The 18,242-nt window shown below is 43.7% G+C and overlaps 2 protein-coding genes across 3 annotated transcripts in view; both read right to left on the reverse strand.

Moving 5' to 3' along the window:
• Positions 1-12,778, reverse strand: part of VEGFD (vascular endothelial growth factor D) — a 36,028-nt gene extending 23,250 nt beyond the window's left edge. The window contains exon 1 of the mRNA XM_029240351.1: positions 12,689-12,778. Within this exon, the coding sequence (XP_029096184.1) occupies positions 12,689-12,778 (90 nt within the window). The remainder of the gene's footprint in view (positions 1-12,688) is intronic.
• A 436-nt stretch (positions 12,779-13,214) lies between these two features.
• PIR (pirin) overlaps positions 13,215-18,242 on the reverse strand; it is a 105,146-nt gene continuing 100,118 nt past the window's right edge. For both annotated transcript variants that reach the window (XM_029240353.1, XM_029240352.1), the window contains one exon: positions 13,215-13,917. In XM_029240353.1, coding sequence (XP_029096186.1) covers positions 13,880-13,917 — 38 coding nt within the window. In that variant the 3' untranslated portion in view covers positions 13,215-13,879. The remainder of the gene's footprint in view (positions 13,918-18,242) is intronic.

Consider the following 18,242-nt stretch of genomic DNA (forward strand, 5'->3'; position numbering starts at 1 on the left):
TCCGAGCTCCCCACCCTTCTCCCCAGCGCTTACCACCGCTGACGCTAATGAATTATTTGTGTCATTACTTACTTAATGCTTGTCTTCCCCACTGGGTCGTTCAGGACCACTGGAGTAGTAATGATGTGTTTTATTCAGATAGCAGTAGTAAGAGCTATGAATTAGGAGGTTGGGATTATTAACACATACACACTACTATATATAAAATAGATAACCAACAAGGACCTACTGTATAGCACAGGGAACTCTACTCAATATTTTGTAATAACCTATAAAGGAAAAGAATTTTTAAAAGAATATATATATACATAGGGACTTCCCTGGTGGTCCAGTAGCTAAGGCTCCACGCTCCCAATGCAGGGGGCCCGGGTTTGATCCCTGGTCAGGGAACTAGATGCCACAGGCCACAATCAAGAGTTCGCACACCACAGCTAAAAGATTCCGCACGCCGCAATGAAGATCCTGTGTGCTGCAACCAAGACCCGGTGCAGCCAAACGAATAAATAAGTAAATAAATATTTTAAAATAAATAAGTAATTTAAAGAAAGAATATATATACACATATATGTATATATATAACTGGATCACTTTGCTGTACACCTGAAACTAACACATTATAAATCAACTATACTTAAATTAAAAAAATAGTAAGAGCTAAATATTTATTAAATGTAAGAATAAACAGATTCATCAAATGCTATAGAAAATTTAACCCTGAGATTATTCACTTATTCAAACTGCATCACTTATTTTTCAAGGATCTTCCTCTGAGTATCCTCCTTCCAGGTCCAAATCAAATGCCGCTTTTTCCATGAAGCTTTCTATGAAGTCCCTAACTTAAGACTATATTTTTAACGAGCACATCCCTTACTATACTGTGATCTCCTTGAGGGTAGATCCTCCTAGAGGGTCAGGCTCATCTTTTTATATAATAAGTACTTAATGCATATCTGAAGAAGGAATTTATGAGTAATAAATATAATACATACACGCATTTGAAAAAGAGTGATCAGGGCCAGGTTTGTGTGGTCTGTTTAATCTTTTGTATAGAGCGATGCTTCTCAAAACTTCCTGTGCATACCAATCACCTGGCAATCTTGCCAGGAGGCAGATTCTGATGGAGTAGGTTTGGCGTGAGACCTGGGATGGTGCATTTTTAACAAGCACCCAGGTGATGGTGATACTGCTGGTTGGCTGGCCACACTTTGAGAAGGGTTTGTAGCAGAGGTTCTCAACCTTGGCCTCACCTTGAACCTGCCTGGGAAGAAGCCTCACAGAGACACTGATGCTTGGATCCCATCCTCAGAGATTCTCATTTTCTGGTTCTGGGCTACAGCTTTGCCATGAGGACTGTGAAAAACTTCGTAAGTGGTTGCTAGTCTTAGGAGAAGCTGGGTGAGAGACATACAGGCTATTCTCTCCGCTTGCTTTGCAACTTTTCTGTAAATCTAAAATTACTTCAAAATAAAAAGTTTCTTTAAAAAATCTATATACACTACCAAACGTAAGGTAGATAGCTAGTGGGAAGCAGCCTCATAGCACAGGGAGATCAGCTCGGTGCTTTGTGACCACCTAGAGGAGTGGGATAGCGAGGGTGGGAGGGAGGGAGAAGCCAGAGGGAAGAGATATGGGAACATATGTATATGTATAACTGATTCACTTTGTTATAAAGCAGAAACTAACACACCATTGTAAAGCAATTATACTCCAATAAAGATGTAAAATAAAAATCTTTCCAAGTGATTTGAATGAGAAACACTCATCTTGGGAATGGTGCATGCTGGTTTAAGTTCAAAGGCCGGGGTGAGTGCCTGAGCCCCGTACAAGCCCACTGAGTGGGGAATAAATGGTAGATGTAAACTGAGAAATACTCTTATTCTTTAAAACCCTCTGAGTTATACCGTGGATTCAAAACACTTGGATGAGTATCTTGCTGAACTGGATTTTCTAAGCCTTTTCTTAACTCAAGTCACCGGACTGACTGTTTGTGGCCCACTTCCCAATCTGTATGACTTTTTCAAGATTGAAGACCAACAAAACTGTTTTCCAGGCTAAACAGCACGAGGAGAGCAGCTGCCTTATGTGAGACCATCCTAGATGACAGGAAAAAAATTCCCAAGGAGCCAAAACAACCCACTTCTCCCAAACAGAATTAAAAATAATAGGTACTGCTTTAACTTACTGGGACTTAATTGGGAATAGTAAATTCTAATCCTTTCACACGGCAGTCTAGAAAATATGTGAAGGCACACAGAAATTAGGACATAAACATAATGCCAAGGGGAAGGGGCGTGGCTTAGGAGTACATGGCTGAGATCCATCCTGCCTCTGAGCTGTTAGAAGTTACGAGTTGCAAAAAGCTGTTCTTGGGTCATTCAAGTCCTTTGCCCTTAAGAATCCTCCTGTTCTAGATATGAAAAAGGAGACCAGCTTTGCAAAATTCCCCACTGGACCTCTTGAGAACTGTGGGTCGATGTTTCCAAGCCTTTCAAAACTGATGATTCTATTCTGTCAAACTGCTGGCAATGTGTCTTCAGGAAGTTTAGTGATAAGGGGGTGGGGAAGAGAATTTGTGTATCTGGAAGATCCAGAAGCTTCGGAGTGCGCTGTGGACGGAACACATTTCACACAACGTTCCCTAGATTTGCTTAGGGATTTACAAGTGTTGCCTGGGGAACCAGTCCTTTGATTACTGCGCCCTGGAGTTCAGGAAACGAGTCAGCAATTTGTTTCCCTTTGCAGTGGGTCTAGGGAGTGGATCATGTTGCAAGACAAATAATTCCATGCTCCCTCTACCTCTTAGCAACTTCTGTTTCACTGGAAATGCACTTTGCATTTCATCTTTAGCTGGATGTTTAAGGCTGAGCCCAAACCACCAACTTTTCCCTGGTTTGGGATCCAAGTTGTACCGCCACGTTCCCAGCTGTCCACAGATACCGTTCCCCCACCCCTGCTTCCCCTTTCTCACTCTCCCACCTGTCAAGGAACCCGCGCAGGCCGTCTTAGACTCGCGAGGCCAAACTGAAGTTTTGTGCCTTTGCCTCTTGTAACTCTCAAGTGGAAATTACATCCCCTGAAAGGAAGCTTTGCCCGATACTGGAAACCACTCTGTGGTCTGGACAGATGACTGATTGGCGCGGGAAGAGCACGGACGAGAATTGTCCAAAACTGGTTTTGAATGGTAGAGCATTCTGGGAAATGTGTTGGTAGTTTCTTATAAAGTTCAACAGATGCTCACCATGTGACCCAGCAGTCCCACTTCTGAGAGTTTACCCTTGATAAGCAAGGACTTAGGTTCACTCGAAAACCTTGACGTGAATGTTTCTATCAATACTAGCTTTCTTCGTAAGAACTAAAAACCTGGAAACAACTGTCACGTCATTCAATATATGAATGGTTGCTTAGGCAAACCGTGCCACGTCCATCCCATGGAATACAACTCAGCCGTAAAAAGGAATGAATGGCTGGTATGCACAGCAACTTGGGTGGATCGCAAAGGCATAGGGAGTGAAAGAAGCCAATCTCAAAAGGTTACTAACTGTATGATTCCATTAATAACATTCTCGAAAAACCAGAAAGACAGTGATGGAGAACAGAGCAGAGGTTGCCAGAGGCTGGGAGGAGGGTGTGACTATAAATGGGTAGCATAAAGGAATGTTTTTTCTGTATCCTGATTATGGTGGTGGTTACAGAAATCTCTGTGCTAAAATTCACAGAACTGCACATCAAATGGGAAAAATGATAATTTTACCGTATAGTACCTTTAAAAAAATAAAGTAAGCTGGCTTTGAATCGAGGCACTGCTCCCTTTTAGCTATTTGACTGTGGGCCAATTATTTAATTTCCTTAAGCCATGGTTTCCTCATTTCAGAAGACAATGCTAACAATACCTCATAGAGCTGCTGTGGAGATGACCCAAGGTCATACATGGGAACGGGTCAGATATAGGGGAGGCATTCAACAATGTTCATTTCCTTTCTTTCCTCTCTCAGGGGTGGGGCATCTGGTCCTGGGTTGGGGTTTAGAGGTGCTTTATGGCTTTGATTTCCCTTAGCAACCAGAAAGGTGAGTTTGAAAAGAGCAAGATAGGACACCTCCAACCACAGTAAATAAACGTTAACGAGAAAACCTTTTCCAGGGTAAATCAAGGACAAACTTTCTCTTTTTCTTCTTTTTTTTTTTTAACATTTCTTGGAGGTATTTTCAGATGAGAGGCCAATTTTAAAGTGTCTACCCAAGCTTTACACACGTCTTTATAGGTGGGTGAGGGAAAACCACCCACTTCTTCAACCTTTGTGTTTTGTCATTAGGGTCCGGCCATCCCCAGAACAGATGGTACCTAATAGTATGGGCCGTACCAACTGAGGGCAGGGAGGAGAACACACGTTGTTGATAATGACTCACACGGAGCCAACCGAGGGCCTGGTCCTACTGCTCTGAAATCCAGAAACCTGGCCATCTGGGGGCCCTCACACTATCAGTGGCTCTTTTACTCAGGCAGTTCTATGTTTAAATGTGTATATATGAGAAACTCAGGGTGTTGAGTTCATCTTAAGACTAAGGAAAGGAATTAGAGATGCAGAGAAAGTGTGTGTGTGTGTGTGTGTGTGTGTGTGCGCGCGTTTGTGTGTGTGTGCACAGCTGTCTGGGTATTTTAAGGGGATACTAGACGGCTAGGATGTCTGGGACCTCCACATGCTCTAATTTGATGAATATTGTGGGTGGGTTTCTCCCCAGCCAAATTGTCTAGCATGTGGGGAGAGGTCTATGCCTGCCTTTACATGTTTTAAATCTGTGCTCCACCCAAATGCCTCTGCTCCCGTCGGATGCATCTATGCTTAGGAAATGTGGGGACAGATGAGTGCGGAATGGGCTCGAGCGGCAAAACTCTAAAAGGATGCTCTGAATAACCCCAGGAGAATATATTCCTAAGGTCTGTTACAGTCTTTTTTAAAAAATTTATTTATTCTTACTTTTATTTATTTTTGGCTGTGTTGGGTCTTTGTTGCTGCGTGCGGGCTTGCTCACGGGCTCAAGAGCACAGGCTCAGTAGTTGTGCCGCATGGGATTGGTTGCTCCGCAGCATGTGGGATCTTCCTGGACCAGGGCTTGAACCCGTGTCATCCTGCATTGGCAGGCGGACTCTCAACCACTGCGCCACCAGGGAAGTAAGCCTCTGTTACAGTCTCTTTAACACTGATCTCAAAGATCAAGGGCCCAACGTCTAAGGAAACCATCCAAAGCCTTTATGGTAATTAGGTTATTGTTAAAAACAATTCCACCACCTCCATGCCTCCACCCAGTCCTCTCCCTGCCCAAGACAGGAGTGTATTTCTCAGCCCCAATGATGTTCGGCCACGTGGCCTGCTTTGACCAATGGGATATTATGACATGATGCAAGCAGAGGACTGAAATGTATTTATGACCGCACAGCCCTCCTACGTTTCCACCATCACCGTAAGCACCTGCCCCTGCTGGCTCACTGATCCGAGACAGATGAGAGGCATGTGGAGCAGACCCAGACTCAACCTATGGCTCCAGCCTTGACCCTCTGCCCTCCAGCTGACCAACAGGAACGTCAGTAAAAATAGGTTATCGATGCTTTGAGCCACCGAAATTTGGACTGGATTGTCATACTGCATTATTGTTGTAATAGTTAACTGCTACAGCCCTATCTCAGCCTAAGTGTAACACAATCCATTGGGTGGACAGAGGATCTTTATGCCAAACCTCATCCTCTTTTTCACAAGGCAACCCTGCCGTGCCACTGGCAGTCAGCCCAGAATGCCCGTTTTCACCTTTCTTCCTAAAGATGCAGTGGTCCCGTGCCAGCAACCACTGCTCTCCTCTCCCTCACCCATAACCACTGCATTGTCTAAGATGCGCAGTGATCCCCAGTCTTGCTGTGAGAATATCGTTATGAACCAAGTTATGCACTGTTCTTTTCGGAGGGTCCCTTATATAGGATGAACTCAGGGTATTCCTTCAATCAAAATCACACTCTTCCTAACTCCCTCCAGAATGGAACAGTAAGTAACAACAAAACCTTTGCCATAGCAACGTTCGACACATGTCATTTTCTTTCTCCAGAAATTATTTTAGGCAAACCTAGATTTCAGGAAAGCAATACTTTTCTCAAAGATGTAAGTGGTATAATTATTTAGATGACAATGAAAGACAAAAAAGAGACTCATTGGGCTTCCCTGGTGGCGCAGAAGTTGAGAATCCACCTGCCGATGCAGGGGACACGGCTTCATGCCCCGGTCCGGGAAGATCCCACATGCCGCGGAGCGGCTGGACCCGTGAGCCATGGCCGCTGAGCCTGCGCGTCCGGAGCCTGTGCTCCGCAACGGGAGAGGCCAGAACAGTGAGAGGCCCGCGTACCGCAAAAAAAAAAAAAAAAAAAAAAAAAAGAGACTCATTAAAATTTTCATTATTACTTAAAGTTTCAGGCATTAAAATTATCCTTCTCACAGGGCAAGCTGAGCTCCTTGGCTGCTGGTAAGATATGCAAATAACTGAGACATCTTTATTTTATAAACATGTCATTTCCACTCACGTGCCCGGCACATGGTGGACATTCCACAAATGTTCACTGAACTGAATGTACAGCTTTCCTTTTCCCAAGAAAAAGGAGCCTCCTGAGCAGCAGAAAGAAACCCGAATGTCTTCCTTCCATGATTCTACCCCAGTGTCCAACCACAGTCACCTCCCATCTCAATGGTGAGTTGAGAAACATTTAGAAGTGACCAAAGTTGTGTGTAGTATAGTCATTAATACTATTCACCAGAGTTCAAGCCTTCTACCTTCCGAGCACATGGAAGGCTTGCACTTCCTGGCCCCTGGTGGTTGGATGGGGCAGGGGGTCAAGGGGCTGTGACCAGAAGTGATGTGTGTCACTTCCAGGCCAGAGAATTTAACTGCCAGGGTGAGGCTCTCCAGGGCTTTCCTTCCCTCTGTCATGGTGACTAATGGCATTCAAGAAGGGGATGCCCAGCCAGCTTCATCCTGATGTGGAGCTCACCCTGGACAAACCAGGAGGGTCACGTGGTACAGGCAATAACTACCCCTTCTGTTGTTTAGGAGCCACCAAGAGATATGGAGTTTGTTTGTTACCTGTTACAGCAGATCCTGGCCTAGCCTAACTGATTGAGCATCTGCCCAGAGTACTTTGCCATAATTTACCACATCTTCACAAACCACGTGGTGTAGGGTGAAAACACAGCACTTCTCAAGGATCTCAAAGATGAAGGAAGTCATCCAGGTGTCCAAGTTTTATCCATATCTGCTGTGTGGCCAGATGCTGCTGTGCCATCTCTTTCTGTGACCACCAAGCTGGAAAAATGGGCTAAGGTGACTTCCTTCTATAACTAGCTCCTAGAAGTAAACACCTTCTAGGATAGCTTATGGCTGAAAAAATACTGCAGGATTCTTTGATACCTCCAGCCAAATCCTCTCTAATCTCCACAGGAAAATAGCACAGGGTGAATATACTGCCTGGGTATCTCAAAGCCTAGATGCCTAGTCCATCAATCAGTAACAAATACTTTTTTAGTATCCATTCTATTCCACCTTTGCACTAGGTGACTGGGAAGCTGAAGTAAACAATGAAAATCCCTGTCCTCAAAAACCTTTCATGCTAGTGGACAGTGACAAAGCAATAAACCCATACACAAGCAAATTAAAAATGTCAGGTACTGATACGTCCCATGAATAGGATAAAACACTGTAATCATACAGATCAGGGTTGGCCAACTCTGACCTGTGGGCCAAATCCAGCCTGCGGCCTCTTTTTATACGGCCTGTGGGCCAAGAAATCCTTCCTACAATTTTAAATGGTTGCAACAAATGGAAAGAAGCCTATTTCGTGATGCATGAAAATGATGCACAATTCAAATTTCAGTGTGCATGAGGTTTTCCTGGAACGCAGCCACACTCTACGTGATCTGCCCCGGCTATTTCTCCAACCTCCGGAAGCACAGCTCTGGCCTCCGCTCTCCCTACTGCAGCCACACTGGCCCCTCCGCACGGCCACTGCATGAAGTGGCCTCCGCTTCCCTCACTTCCTCCAGGGCTCTGCACAAAGGAAACGGAATCAGACGGGTCCCCCGCACCCATCCCTCTGTGTCTCCGCCCCCTTCTTGATCCTCTTCGTGGCACTTTTCACCCGCCACACGTGGAATATGAGTTCCATGAGGGCTGAAACACTGCCTTATTTCCTGCTGCATTCGACACAGTATGTGCTCAATAAATAAACAAATGAATTGTCAGATGTTGGGAAGTTCTAAGGAGAGGCAAGGGAGAGCCTTTAGGAACAGGACATCACAACCAGTCAAGACTTTCATGATGCACGGGGGCCTCAGAGAGGCTTTGCTTTATAATGTCCTAGTATCTTGGTAGAGACTATAAGATCTAGTGGTAAGACAGAGAGAAAAGAGGACTTCTGGACTTCCCTGGTGGCGCAGGGATTAAGAATCCGCCTGCCAATGCAGGGGACACAGGTTCGAACCTTGGTCCGGGAAGACCCCACATGCCGCGGAGCAACTAAGCCCACACACCACAACTACTGAGCCTGCGCTCTAGAGCCCACGAGCCACAACTACTGAAGCTTGCACGCCTACAGCCTGCGCTCCACAACAAGAGAAGCCACCGCACCGCAGTGAAAAGTAGCCCCCGCTCGCCGCAACCAGAGAAAGCCCACGCACAGCAACGAAGACCCAACACAGCCAAAAATAAATTAATTAAATAAATAAATTTATATAAATTTTTAAAAAGGGGACTTCCCACCATAAAAGCAACCTAAGAAGAAATAGGGAGATTGGGATTGACATGTACACACTGCTATATTTAAAATAGATAACCAACAAGGACCTACTGTATAGCACAGGGAACTCTATTCAATATTATGTAATGACCTAAATGGGAAAAGAATCTGAAAAACAATAGATATATGGATATGTATAACTGAATCACTTTGCTGTACACCTGAAACTAACACAACATTGTTAATCACCTATTCTCCAATATAAAATACAAAGTTAAAAAAAAAAAAATGTCTCATCTCACCTCATCTCAATCACTTTCCCAATTGTGGATAGTTTCCCACCCTCTCTGTTAATCTCAAGTGGTGGGAAAGAGCTGAGCTTAGAAAGGTGCTCAGAAACAATTTACTGTCACTTGTGTCCCTCTTCCTCTACTACCTCTAGGCCACAGTGGTAATGATAAAGGTGCCTGGGAGTTCCAGATCGTCCTACGTTACATCCTACATGGAAGCATCCGTGTGTCCAAATACTGCATTTTCATTCCATAAATTGTCTTTATAAGACTGTCCGAAGAGCAGTTCCTTAACGAAACTCGCTCAACATACAGCTTTAATGTGATCTTTTTTCTAGAGCTTTTAGGGGTCTAAAGGCTAATCCGCCAAGTCCAAATCAGGTGGTTGTTTTTTTTGGCCACACCATGCAGCCTGTGGGATCCTAGTTCCCTGACCAGGGAGTGAACCTGGGCCTCGGGCAGTGAGAGCGTGGAGTCCTAACCACTGGACTTCCAGGGAATTCCCCAAATCAGGGGTTGTAAATTAAAAAATAAGTCATACAAGGAAGTAGTATATTCAAGCTATAAGATACAGAGGGTCCTACTGTATCCTGAATAGCAATAATAGGCTAAAGTGACATACAAGCTTCAACCACCAGTTAAGGATAGAAAAGATCTGTATACAGAAGCATGTAATGCAACGCATTTACCTATAAGGTCATAAATGAAGAAGAAATTAATGGAAAACATTTCAAATGTATTTTGTGCCAAGGATGGTGCCTGATACGAAAGTGGGCACGAGCTCGTTGGGCCATCTGACTAGCAACGAAGTCAATGGACTTCCCTGTGCACGACCGTAGGGAGAGCAGTGGGGGCGGGTCTGCTTCCTGGAATTAAATATGGAAGGTGCATCTTAGTCTTTGTTATTCAATTCCCTTTAGAGACAATTTCAGGAGAAGGCAAGTGACACAAAGATTATGAAGTCTCGTGAGCCATGTGGCTTCTCACAGTACTTAGAGGTGTCCCACATTCCTGTGGATCTTGGATTTATTCCAGTCTCAGGCCGAGTTTGAACAACTCCACCACTCAGCAACAGTCTTCCACCACTGAAGTGATGAAAGAGGGGGCTGAAAGGTCATGTGGGGAAGAAGGAGACAAATTCCGTCAGAGAAGAGTGGGGCAAGCCTACCAGGACCCGGAATTAATCCTTCGTCACTCTCCTGGTATGTCTGCATCAGTGACTTTGAAGGGATTTATGGCAATGGCTTCCCCTAGTGACTTAAGGGGGTGCCAAGATTCCTGGTGACAAACAATGCTTATCAAATACACCAGAAACAGTGCTGGTCAGAAGGTCGATGTGAATGACAGGACAGTGAGGTTGCAGGTATTTATTTATCAAACGCCCAGAATGTCTACACTATTGTACTCAGGGCTGTCACATACAGACGTGAGACTATGTGGATGGAGCATCCTAGAGTTGTGCAGTGCACACTCTGTGCAACTGTATATGATTACCCCAACATATATAAAAGCTGGAGAAAACAGACACAGAAATAAATCCCATATCTAGGTGGTTAATCTGATTATACTAGTGAGCCAGAAAGAGGCACTGGGTTAATCTTATTTCTAGAAGAAAACACGTTCTGCTTAGATGATTGAAAAAATTAGCAGCTAAACAGTACGCACAGTAGATTTGAGTTGAGATTTTCCAACAGATTTATCTCAGTTCACAAATTCCATGCACTACTGACCCCAAACAGCTGTCCTAAGTACAGCTAGCAAGACTAATGAAATCAGGATGCCTTACACTCAAATGGCTTTGAGAGCAATTCTGCAGGGTATTGGTAGCCTTTTGCATGGTTACTGCAGAAAAAAAAATGTTCACAGACTTGTGTAACTGTACTAGAGGCACTGCTAGTCTAAGCTGAAAAAATAGGAGGATGTTCAAGGCTAGAAAGTGACCACTGTGGGGGAAGGGCAACCTCGCGATAGAATTGGCATCATTGCCATCCTTTTGGGAAAAGAGGTGGTTAGAAGAGGGGAGGGTGGAGAGAACACGCTCACGGACCGACCACCAAGGAGGACCCTGGACACGTCTTACAATAAATGAAACATTTTTATCTCAAAATGCACAAAATACATTCATATCCCAGTGTCCAAACCATTACCATCTTGAATATGCTTTCATACTCAATTTTGATTTAAACAAGAACATTAACATTAAGAAACACATATCTTCTTGGATTTTTCTCTTAAGAGAAAGTTACGGGGGAAAAGGAAATGTATAATAACCAATATGATATACCTCCTTAGCCCTCACCACCCACTCGTATCTACGCCCGAACTTCTGTTTAACTGTACGCACGTCTTTCCTTCGCATCGGAAAGATTTAATTGAGCCGGGGTTGGGTGGACTTAAAGACAGCTGAACAGCCTGAAAAGCCTTACTTACTTCAAACAAGTCTGATTTTTTTTTCTCCTGTCCCCTAGGCTCAAAATGAGATTCCCTTTTACCTGCGATCTGGCATTGAGATCCCACATCCAGGCTGGTGGCAATGAAGTGGAGCTGAACGACGGTGATCTCTCTCGTGTCCGTTTGGAATTTGGAAAGTTAGAAAGGTGTCGCTTGTTGGGCAAGGTGACTCTCTACCCCTAACACAGAGTTCAACCTTCGCAGAAATACTGTGTATCTCTTTCTGTAGTGTAAGTACATCTGTGCTTTATACATAAGAGTAAGACGTTTTCACCCCCAAGGACCAATTTTCCCCTGTTGGGGGCGATATCACCCTTGTTGAAAATGCATTTCCTAATGACAGCTACAAAAACTCAAGTCCACTTTGATTGCTCACGGCCAGAAATTCCAAAATCAATAATGATTTAGCACCACTTCAGTCAAAACAATTATATCTGAATCATTTTCAAAATCAAAAGCTGAGAAAAACAGTACAGTCTATGAAATACAATAAAACTGGGCGAAATAGTGCTCAGACAGTAACATCCCAGTTAATCTTTTTTCATTACTCTCAATTCATTGGGCTCTATCTGACGCTTGCTCATAGAATCAAAGATTTGATTATGGTTGAGTTTTACACACGTTTCAAAAAGCAAAGGACCAAAACGACTTCAGAGAAAAGATTTTTCTAGATGGTGGCAATGGGTAATTTGGAAAACCAGATAGAAAACATCTGTAGAAAGCATGGCAGTTTTCAGTTCCCAGAAGAAATTAACTAACTAAACTAGCTCACAGATGACCTGAAAAGAAACAGCCCCCAAAGTTATCTGTGTCGTAAAAACAAGTCAGTGCTTCATGAGAAAATCACTGTGGTACAGCAGAAAGTAACACAACCTTGTAAATCAATTTGTTTCAAATAAAAAAAAATCACTGTGCTATCTGCATATACAGTTGAGGGGAAACTTTCATGTCCTATTACAACTCCAAAAGCCCCCACCCCCAGCGTTTTCAAAAACTCATGGCAAGAATCTTAGTAAGCCTAAGAAACAGAATACTCATTAACAAGTACAGAATATATCCTGCCCACTACGAGGAGTGTTATGCATTTTTATATTGTCTCAAAAATAGTGGCGGCAAAGAAAGAACATCCTCTGTATAAGCCAACTTAAAAATCTGCATCACATGAAAAATTGAGCTCACCTACCTTCACTGGTCCATGTTCATAACTGGAGCTCTGCACCAACTGCAGAGAAGACATCATGAAAATATTCACCACTGCCCACTGTCTGTACATTTTGAATATTCTAATATCCACTGATTACCAAGCAGTTGACCTCAGGCAGCTAGAGCAAACTGGTTCAAAAGGCATATTCTCCAGAAGGAAAGTTCGAAACCCCAGGAGTTCACAGGGGAAAACAAATAATCAGTTGTGATCAAAATCAATTAGTCAAGGTACGTTTCTGCACAATCTTATGGGGGGGGAGAGAACTGAAAAAAAGTTTAAATGTTCGTGCGCTCCCAAAATAATCAGGAAGTGGATATGTCTTCTACTTGAAATGAGAAAGCCTCTAAGTCCATCTCATTTCCAGCAAACTAAAAAAAAAAAAATCTTCCCCCCCTGTGCCCCAGGTTTGAGTTGTTTTAGAAGGAGGTGGTTTGGCCACCAATGTTTGCAGCTACAGGAGGCTGGGACCCAGTTGTGGATTCAAACTTTTTTCACAACCCTCATGGAAGCTTGCAGGAGCATGTGTCTTAAATCTGACACACATTTTGGCAGAAAAAGCAGGGAAGTCTTGGCCGTAATCCTGTCGTGTCCCTACCAATAGCAGGGCAGTTTTGAAAACTGACTGGAACGCTCAGAACTGCTGTTACTTTACCCACGGAGATAACCTGTAACATGAAACCCCAGCACATAGGCATCGAAACTGCGTTGCTCAGAAAGAGACCTCAGATGCTCACGCACCTCCATCAGTGACACACAGAAAGTAATCAAATGTGCTTTAAAAAACACACAGGCACAAAGACGACAAAATGTCCACATGCCCATGAAAAGGAAAACATAGACAAAATAATTTTTTTAACAGAAGTAACTTAGATTGAAATGAAGAACACTGATTTTTAAAGAAGCAACAATTAGGTTTATTTGCTTGGGCCAGGAAATATCTCACAGACGTTGCTATAGAAAACATGTCATCACTTGAGTGTGGAATTCTTCAGAAGCACTGGCGAAGTCAGCTTTGGAAAATGGATGCACTGAACAGGTGGATGCCACAAAGGGCAAAATTCTACAAGGCAGCCAGACCTGCCCTTGCGCTTGTCACTAGTTTCCAATCCTTGATTTCCAGGTTTTGGCTCTTTCAAAGCCGTTTTTCGCATTTCTGAAATCAAGAATGGCCTAAGAAATCTCTTCATCTGTGTTCATCACAAATGGACCTAGAGCAGAAAGAGACATTCAGAATGTTCTGGGTGACGAGAATATTTTCTTCTACCGCGAAAATGGTATGCATTTCTGTAGTTCTTAATTTGAGACAAACTCAGGCATATCTGAACAGCAGAAGGTTATTTTTGCAGCGTCCAATCTCCGAGGACTGTAATACAAGTTTCTTGACTACAATTGTGTATGATTATAAAGACCAAACTTCAGATAAACAAATGCAATTATATCTCACTCATCCATTGCAGGCTGCCATGAGCAATGGCAATCTCTTTATTCAAAACATTCTTAGGTTTGGTTCTATTACGACCATTTTTGTAGCTGTTTTTTTTTTTTTTTTTGCGCGGTACACGGGCCTCTCACTGTTGTGGCCTCTCCCGCTGCAGAGCACAGGCTCCGGACGCGCAGGCTCAGCGGCCATGGCTCACGGGCCCAACCGCTCCGCGGCATGTGGGATCTTCCCGGACCGGGGCACGAATCCGTGTCCCCTGCATCGGCAGGCGGATTCTCAACCACTGCGCCACCAGGGAAGCCTGCTGTTAGTTCTTTTTATCGTTATTTTTTATTGAGGTATAAATGACTTACAACCTTATATTAGTTTCAGGTAAACAATATAATGATTCAATATTTGTATATATTGGGGAATGATCGTCACAATAGGTCTAGTTAACATCTGTCACTATACATAGTTACAGAAGTTTTTTTTCTTGTGATGAGAACTTTTAAGATTTATTGTAGTTGTCAGTTGCACTAGCATTGGCTGATGTCAAGAATTTAACTGATCTGATTTTTTAAATTGGCAAATCTTTTCACAGTGTTGGTATCTCCACAGTATATGAGGCTGTGTCCTTGCATGAGGGGTCTAAGTCATTTTTGACAATTAGTAGCATCTCACTGACAATAAAAAGGAGATTATAAAAATTTCAAGTCAAGAAAGCATCACATTTTGGATTCTCTAGGGGTCAGTGCACTTTTCCTGTAAAGGGCCAGACAGTATATATTTTAGATTTTGTGGGTCAAACGGTGTCTGTCTCAACTACTCAACTCTTCTACTGAAGCGCAAAGCAGCCAGACAATATAGAAGTGACTAGGGATGGCTGTGTTCCAATAAAACTTCATTTACAAAGACATGCAGTGGACAGATTTGACCCATGGTCACTGTTTGTCTAATTCCTAGGGCTGAACTTGGCATTTGCTAAAAGTGTAGAAGAAGTCCTCCCCTAATCGACCAGGAGGCAAAATGTCTGTCTCTTCCCTCTCTTCACATACGGTAGGAGCATCCACCTGTTGGATAAACGAGGCCAGCTCTTATATGGTGGCATTGGCAGTGTCTTGAAAGCGGTTGACAGATTTGTCCATTCGGTCAGTATATTTCTTCCCCCAGTCTTCAGAGGTGCCGTCAGGAACCTTTTACGAAGTGCCTCCTCTAAGAGGCTTTCTCTGAGAGACCCGGATTAAAATATAACATAAAACTTGGAATAACACAGGCAAACTTCTTAACTACTCTTGGCGTATCAGCACAGATTCGGCACCCACTTTAGTGCTTGAGAAGGAAGACCCAGGATCACATGCTTTGATGACGCTGACGCCTTTTGGGAGATTTCAGGGAATAGGATGGCAAGAGAAAGGGAAAACAGGTAGCAGGTGTGTAAATTCATTCATTCACTCAATGACCTATCTATCCAGGATTTATTGCGTGCTTACTTAATGACAAACATGGTGCTAGGAGCTAGAGACATAAAGCTGAAAGACAAATTAATGACAGACTCCCTCCCCTCAAGGACCTCAAATCTATAACACAAACAGATATGAAAACAAATTATTACAAAACAGTGTGATACACAGAACGATAAATGTATGGAAAATGCAAAGAATCAGCACAGAAGGGGAGAAGGAGGTAATGCCTGCACAGGCAGACGTGGCGGAATGGCATTTTCGGGACCTGCCTGCAGGAGGACGTGAGGGTGCGGAAAAGGAGGAGGGTGGAGTCTGATATGTAGCAAGGGGCCCGAGCCCTCTGGGTTTTGGACGCCATCTATGGGAAGAAGTTTGGACATAATTCTGCAGGTGATCTGGAATCACTGAAGCGTTAAGGACAGAACAATGTAATCTGCTCTGCAGTTTTCAGAAGAAGACTTTGGCATCAGGGTAGAGAAGATGCCTGGCCTGGGAGGCTGAGTTGATGGTGGAATTGTTTAAGGGTAACTGAGACACAAGACACAGGAAGCTGTGGGTAGAGCAAGGAACTCAGTCCTGGATATTCTGACATGAAGGCGCCGGAGACAATCAGATAGCTGCCTGGCAGAGGTGCTCGGTACATTGTTGGAAATAGGGGTCTGGGGCTCACAAGAGAAATTTCACCTGGAGATGGACATGTGGACTGTACTAGGTAGGAAACAATGAGAGAGCCCTCATATGCAAAAAAAAAAATCGTAAATCCAAGAGGGCATCCTGGAAAAGCCACCTTTTTAAAGGACGCAGAGGGGAAAGGGAGACGGAACAGAGAAAATGAGAGCAGGCACTGGGCCAAGGACCGACTTCCTGCACGTCATAATTTTGCTATAGATGAGACTTGCGGAGCACCTCTCCCCTCCCTCAATTACTTTTCTGTACAAACAGTACACTTCCGGGCTTCCATCTTGACACTTCTCTGGGGTATTCTGCTGTGATTCTCAAATCATAATGTCCACATAAATCACGTGGGAATCTTATTAAAATGTATATTCTGAGTCAAGAGGTCTGGAGTGGGGTCTGAAGCTCTGCATTTCTAACTATCTCTCCAGTGATGCCAATGCTGCTGGTCCATGGACCACTTTGAGAAACAAGGGAAGCGTTGGAAGTGTGAGCCCTCCAAAGCCAAGGGGAGGAAGCTCATCTCCTCAAATCCTCAAGAAGAAGAAAACTGAAACCAGAAAGTATATGTTTTTGTTTTTCTTCTTTTTTTGGGGGGGGGTAATATATAAACAAATTTTTTTTTTTTTTTGAAATTGAGGTATAACCGACATACAGCATTATATTAGTCTCTGGTGTACAACATAATGATTCCGTATTTGTATATACTGGGAAATGATCACCACAATAAGCCTAGTTAACATCTGTCACCATACACAGTTATAGAATTTGTTTTCTTGTGATGAGAACTTTTTTTTTTATGAGAACTTTTTTTTTTTTTTTTTTGTGGTATGCGGGCCTCTCACTGCTGTGGCCTCTCCCGTTGCGGAGCACAGGTTCCGGACACGCAGGCCCAGCGGCCACGGCTCACGGACCCAGCCGCTCCGTGGCACGCGGGATCCTCCCGGACCGGGGCACGAACCCGTGTCCCCTGCATCGGCAGGCGGACTCTCAACCACTGCGCCACCAGGGAAGCCCCCGATAAGAACTTTTAAGATCTATTCTCTTAGCAACTTTCAAATATGCAGTACAATGTTATTGACTATCATCACCATGCTGTACATTACTTCCCCCAGAAAGCATGTTTCTTAATTGAACAAGAAAATTATTTGCTAGTTATCAATAATCCCACAAATCCTCTTTTAAACTACACTGTTCATCCCTTCTCTAATTAATTTGAATTCCCTCCCTCTCCTGTAATAAAAATGGTGTGAGATGAATCTCTCATTGTGTAGAAACTTCCTATAGTGGAGAGAGCACAAGACAAGGGTTTAGGAGACTAGGGTTCAAATCCCAGCTCCACCACCAACAATTACTTCCCAGCAGAGAAGCCACAGGGCGGAGCAAGGGGCAACCAGGCACAGTGAGAGGCGGAAGGGCAGGGTGGGTAGAAACCAGACAGCCTGAGTGTGAACCCAGCTATGTGGCCAACAAACCTCTGCATCTCCGCTTCCTCATCCATAAAGTGGGGATGAGAGTACCTACCTTGTCAGGTTGTTCTTAAGCTTAAATGAATTAATATTTCGAAAGCACTCTGACCAATCCTAGTAGACAGTAAATGCTACCGAGGTATCTGTTAGGTAAATAAGTGGAACATCTGGATTCCGCTTTCCTCAACAACTAGTACTGGTTCCCAAATAGTCGAGAGATGGCTGCGGTGGCCTTCAAACATGCACAGGTAAAAGAAAAACTTAAACGTCTGGGTTTGAAAGAGTTAGCAAAATAAAATTAATAAATAAAACAAACAAGTAGAACACTTTGCCTCTCATTAGCTGAGGTTTCAGGGGCCATCTCTATGTTGTCTGGTTAATCCGAATTTGTGTGTGCTGGCACACCCAGTGTCCCCGAGTTGCAAGCCTCTGGGAGAAGATTCACAGGGGATGAATGTCGCCTATTGTAGTTGGAGTCTTGGTTTTCATCACTGATGCAGAGG

Source organism: Monodon monoceros, unplaced genomic scaffold, assembly GCF_005190385.1.
Source record: "Monodon monoceros isolate NGI ecotype Baffin Bay Population unplaced genomic scaffold, NGI_Narwhal_1 Super_Scaffold_22, whole genome shotgun sequence".
Taxonomy (NCBI): Eukaryota; Metazoa; Chordata; class Mammalia; order Artiodactyla; family Monodontidae; genus Monodon; species Monodon monoceros.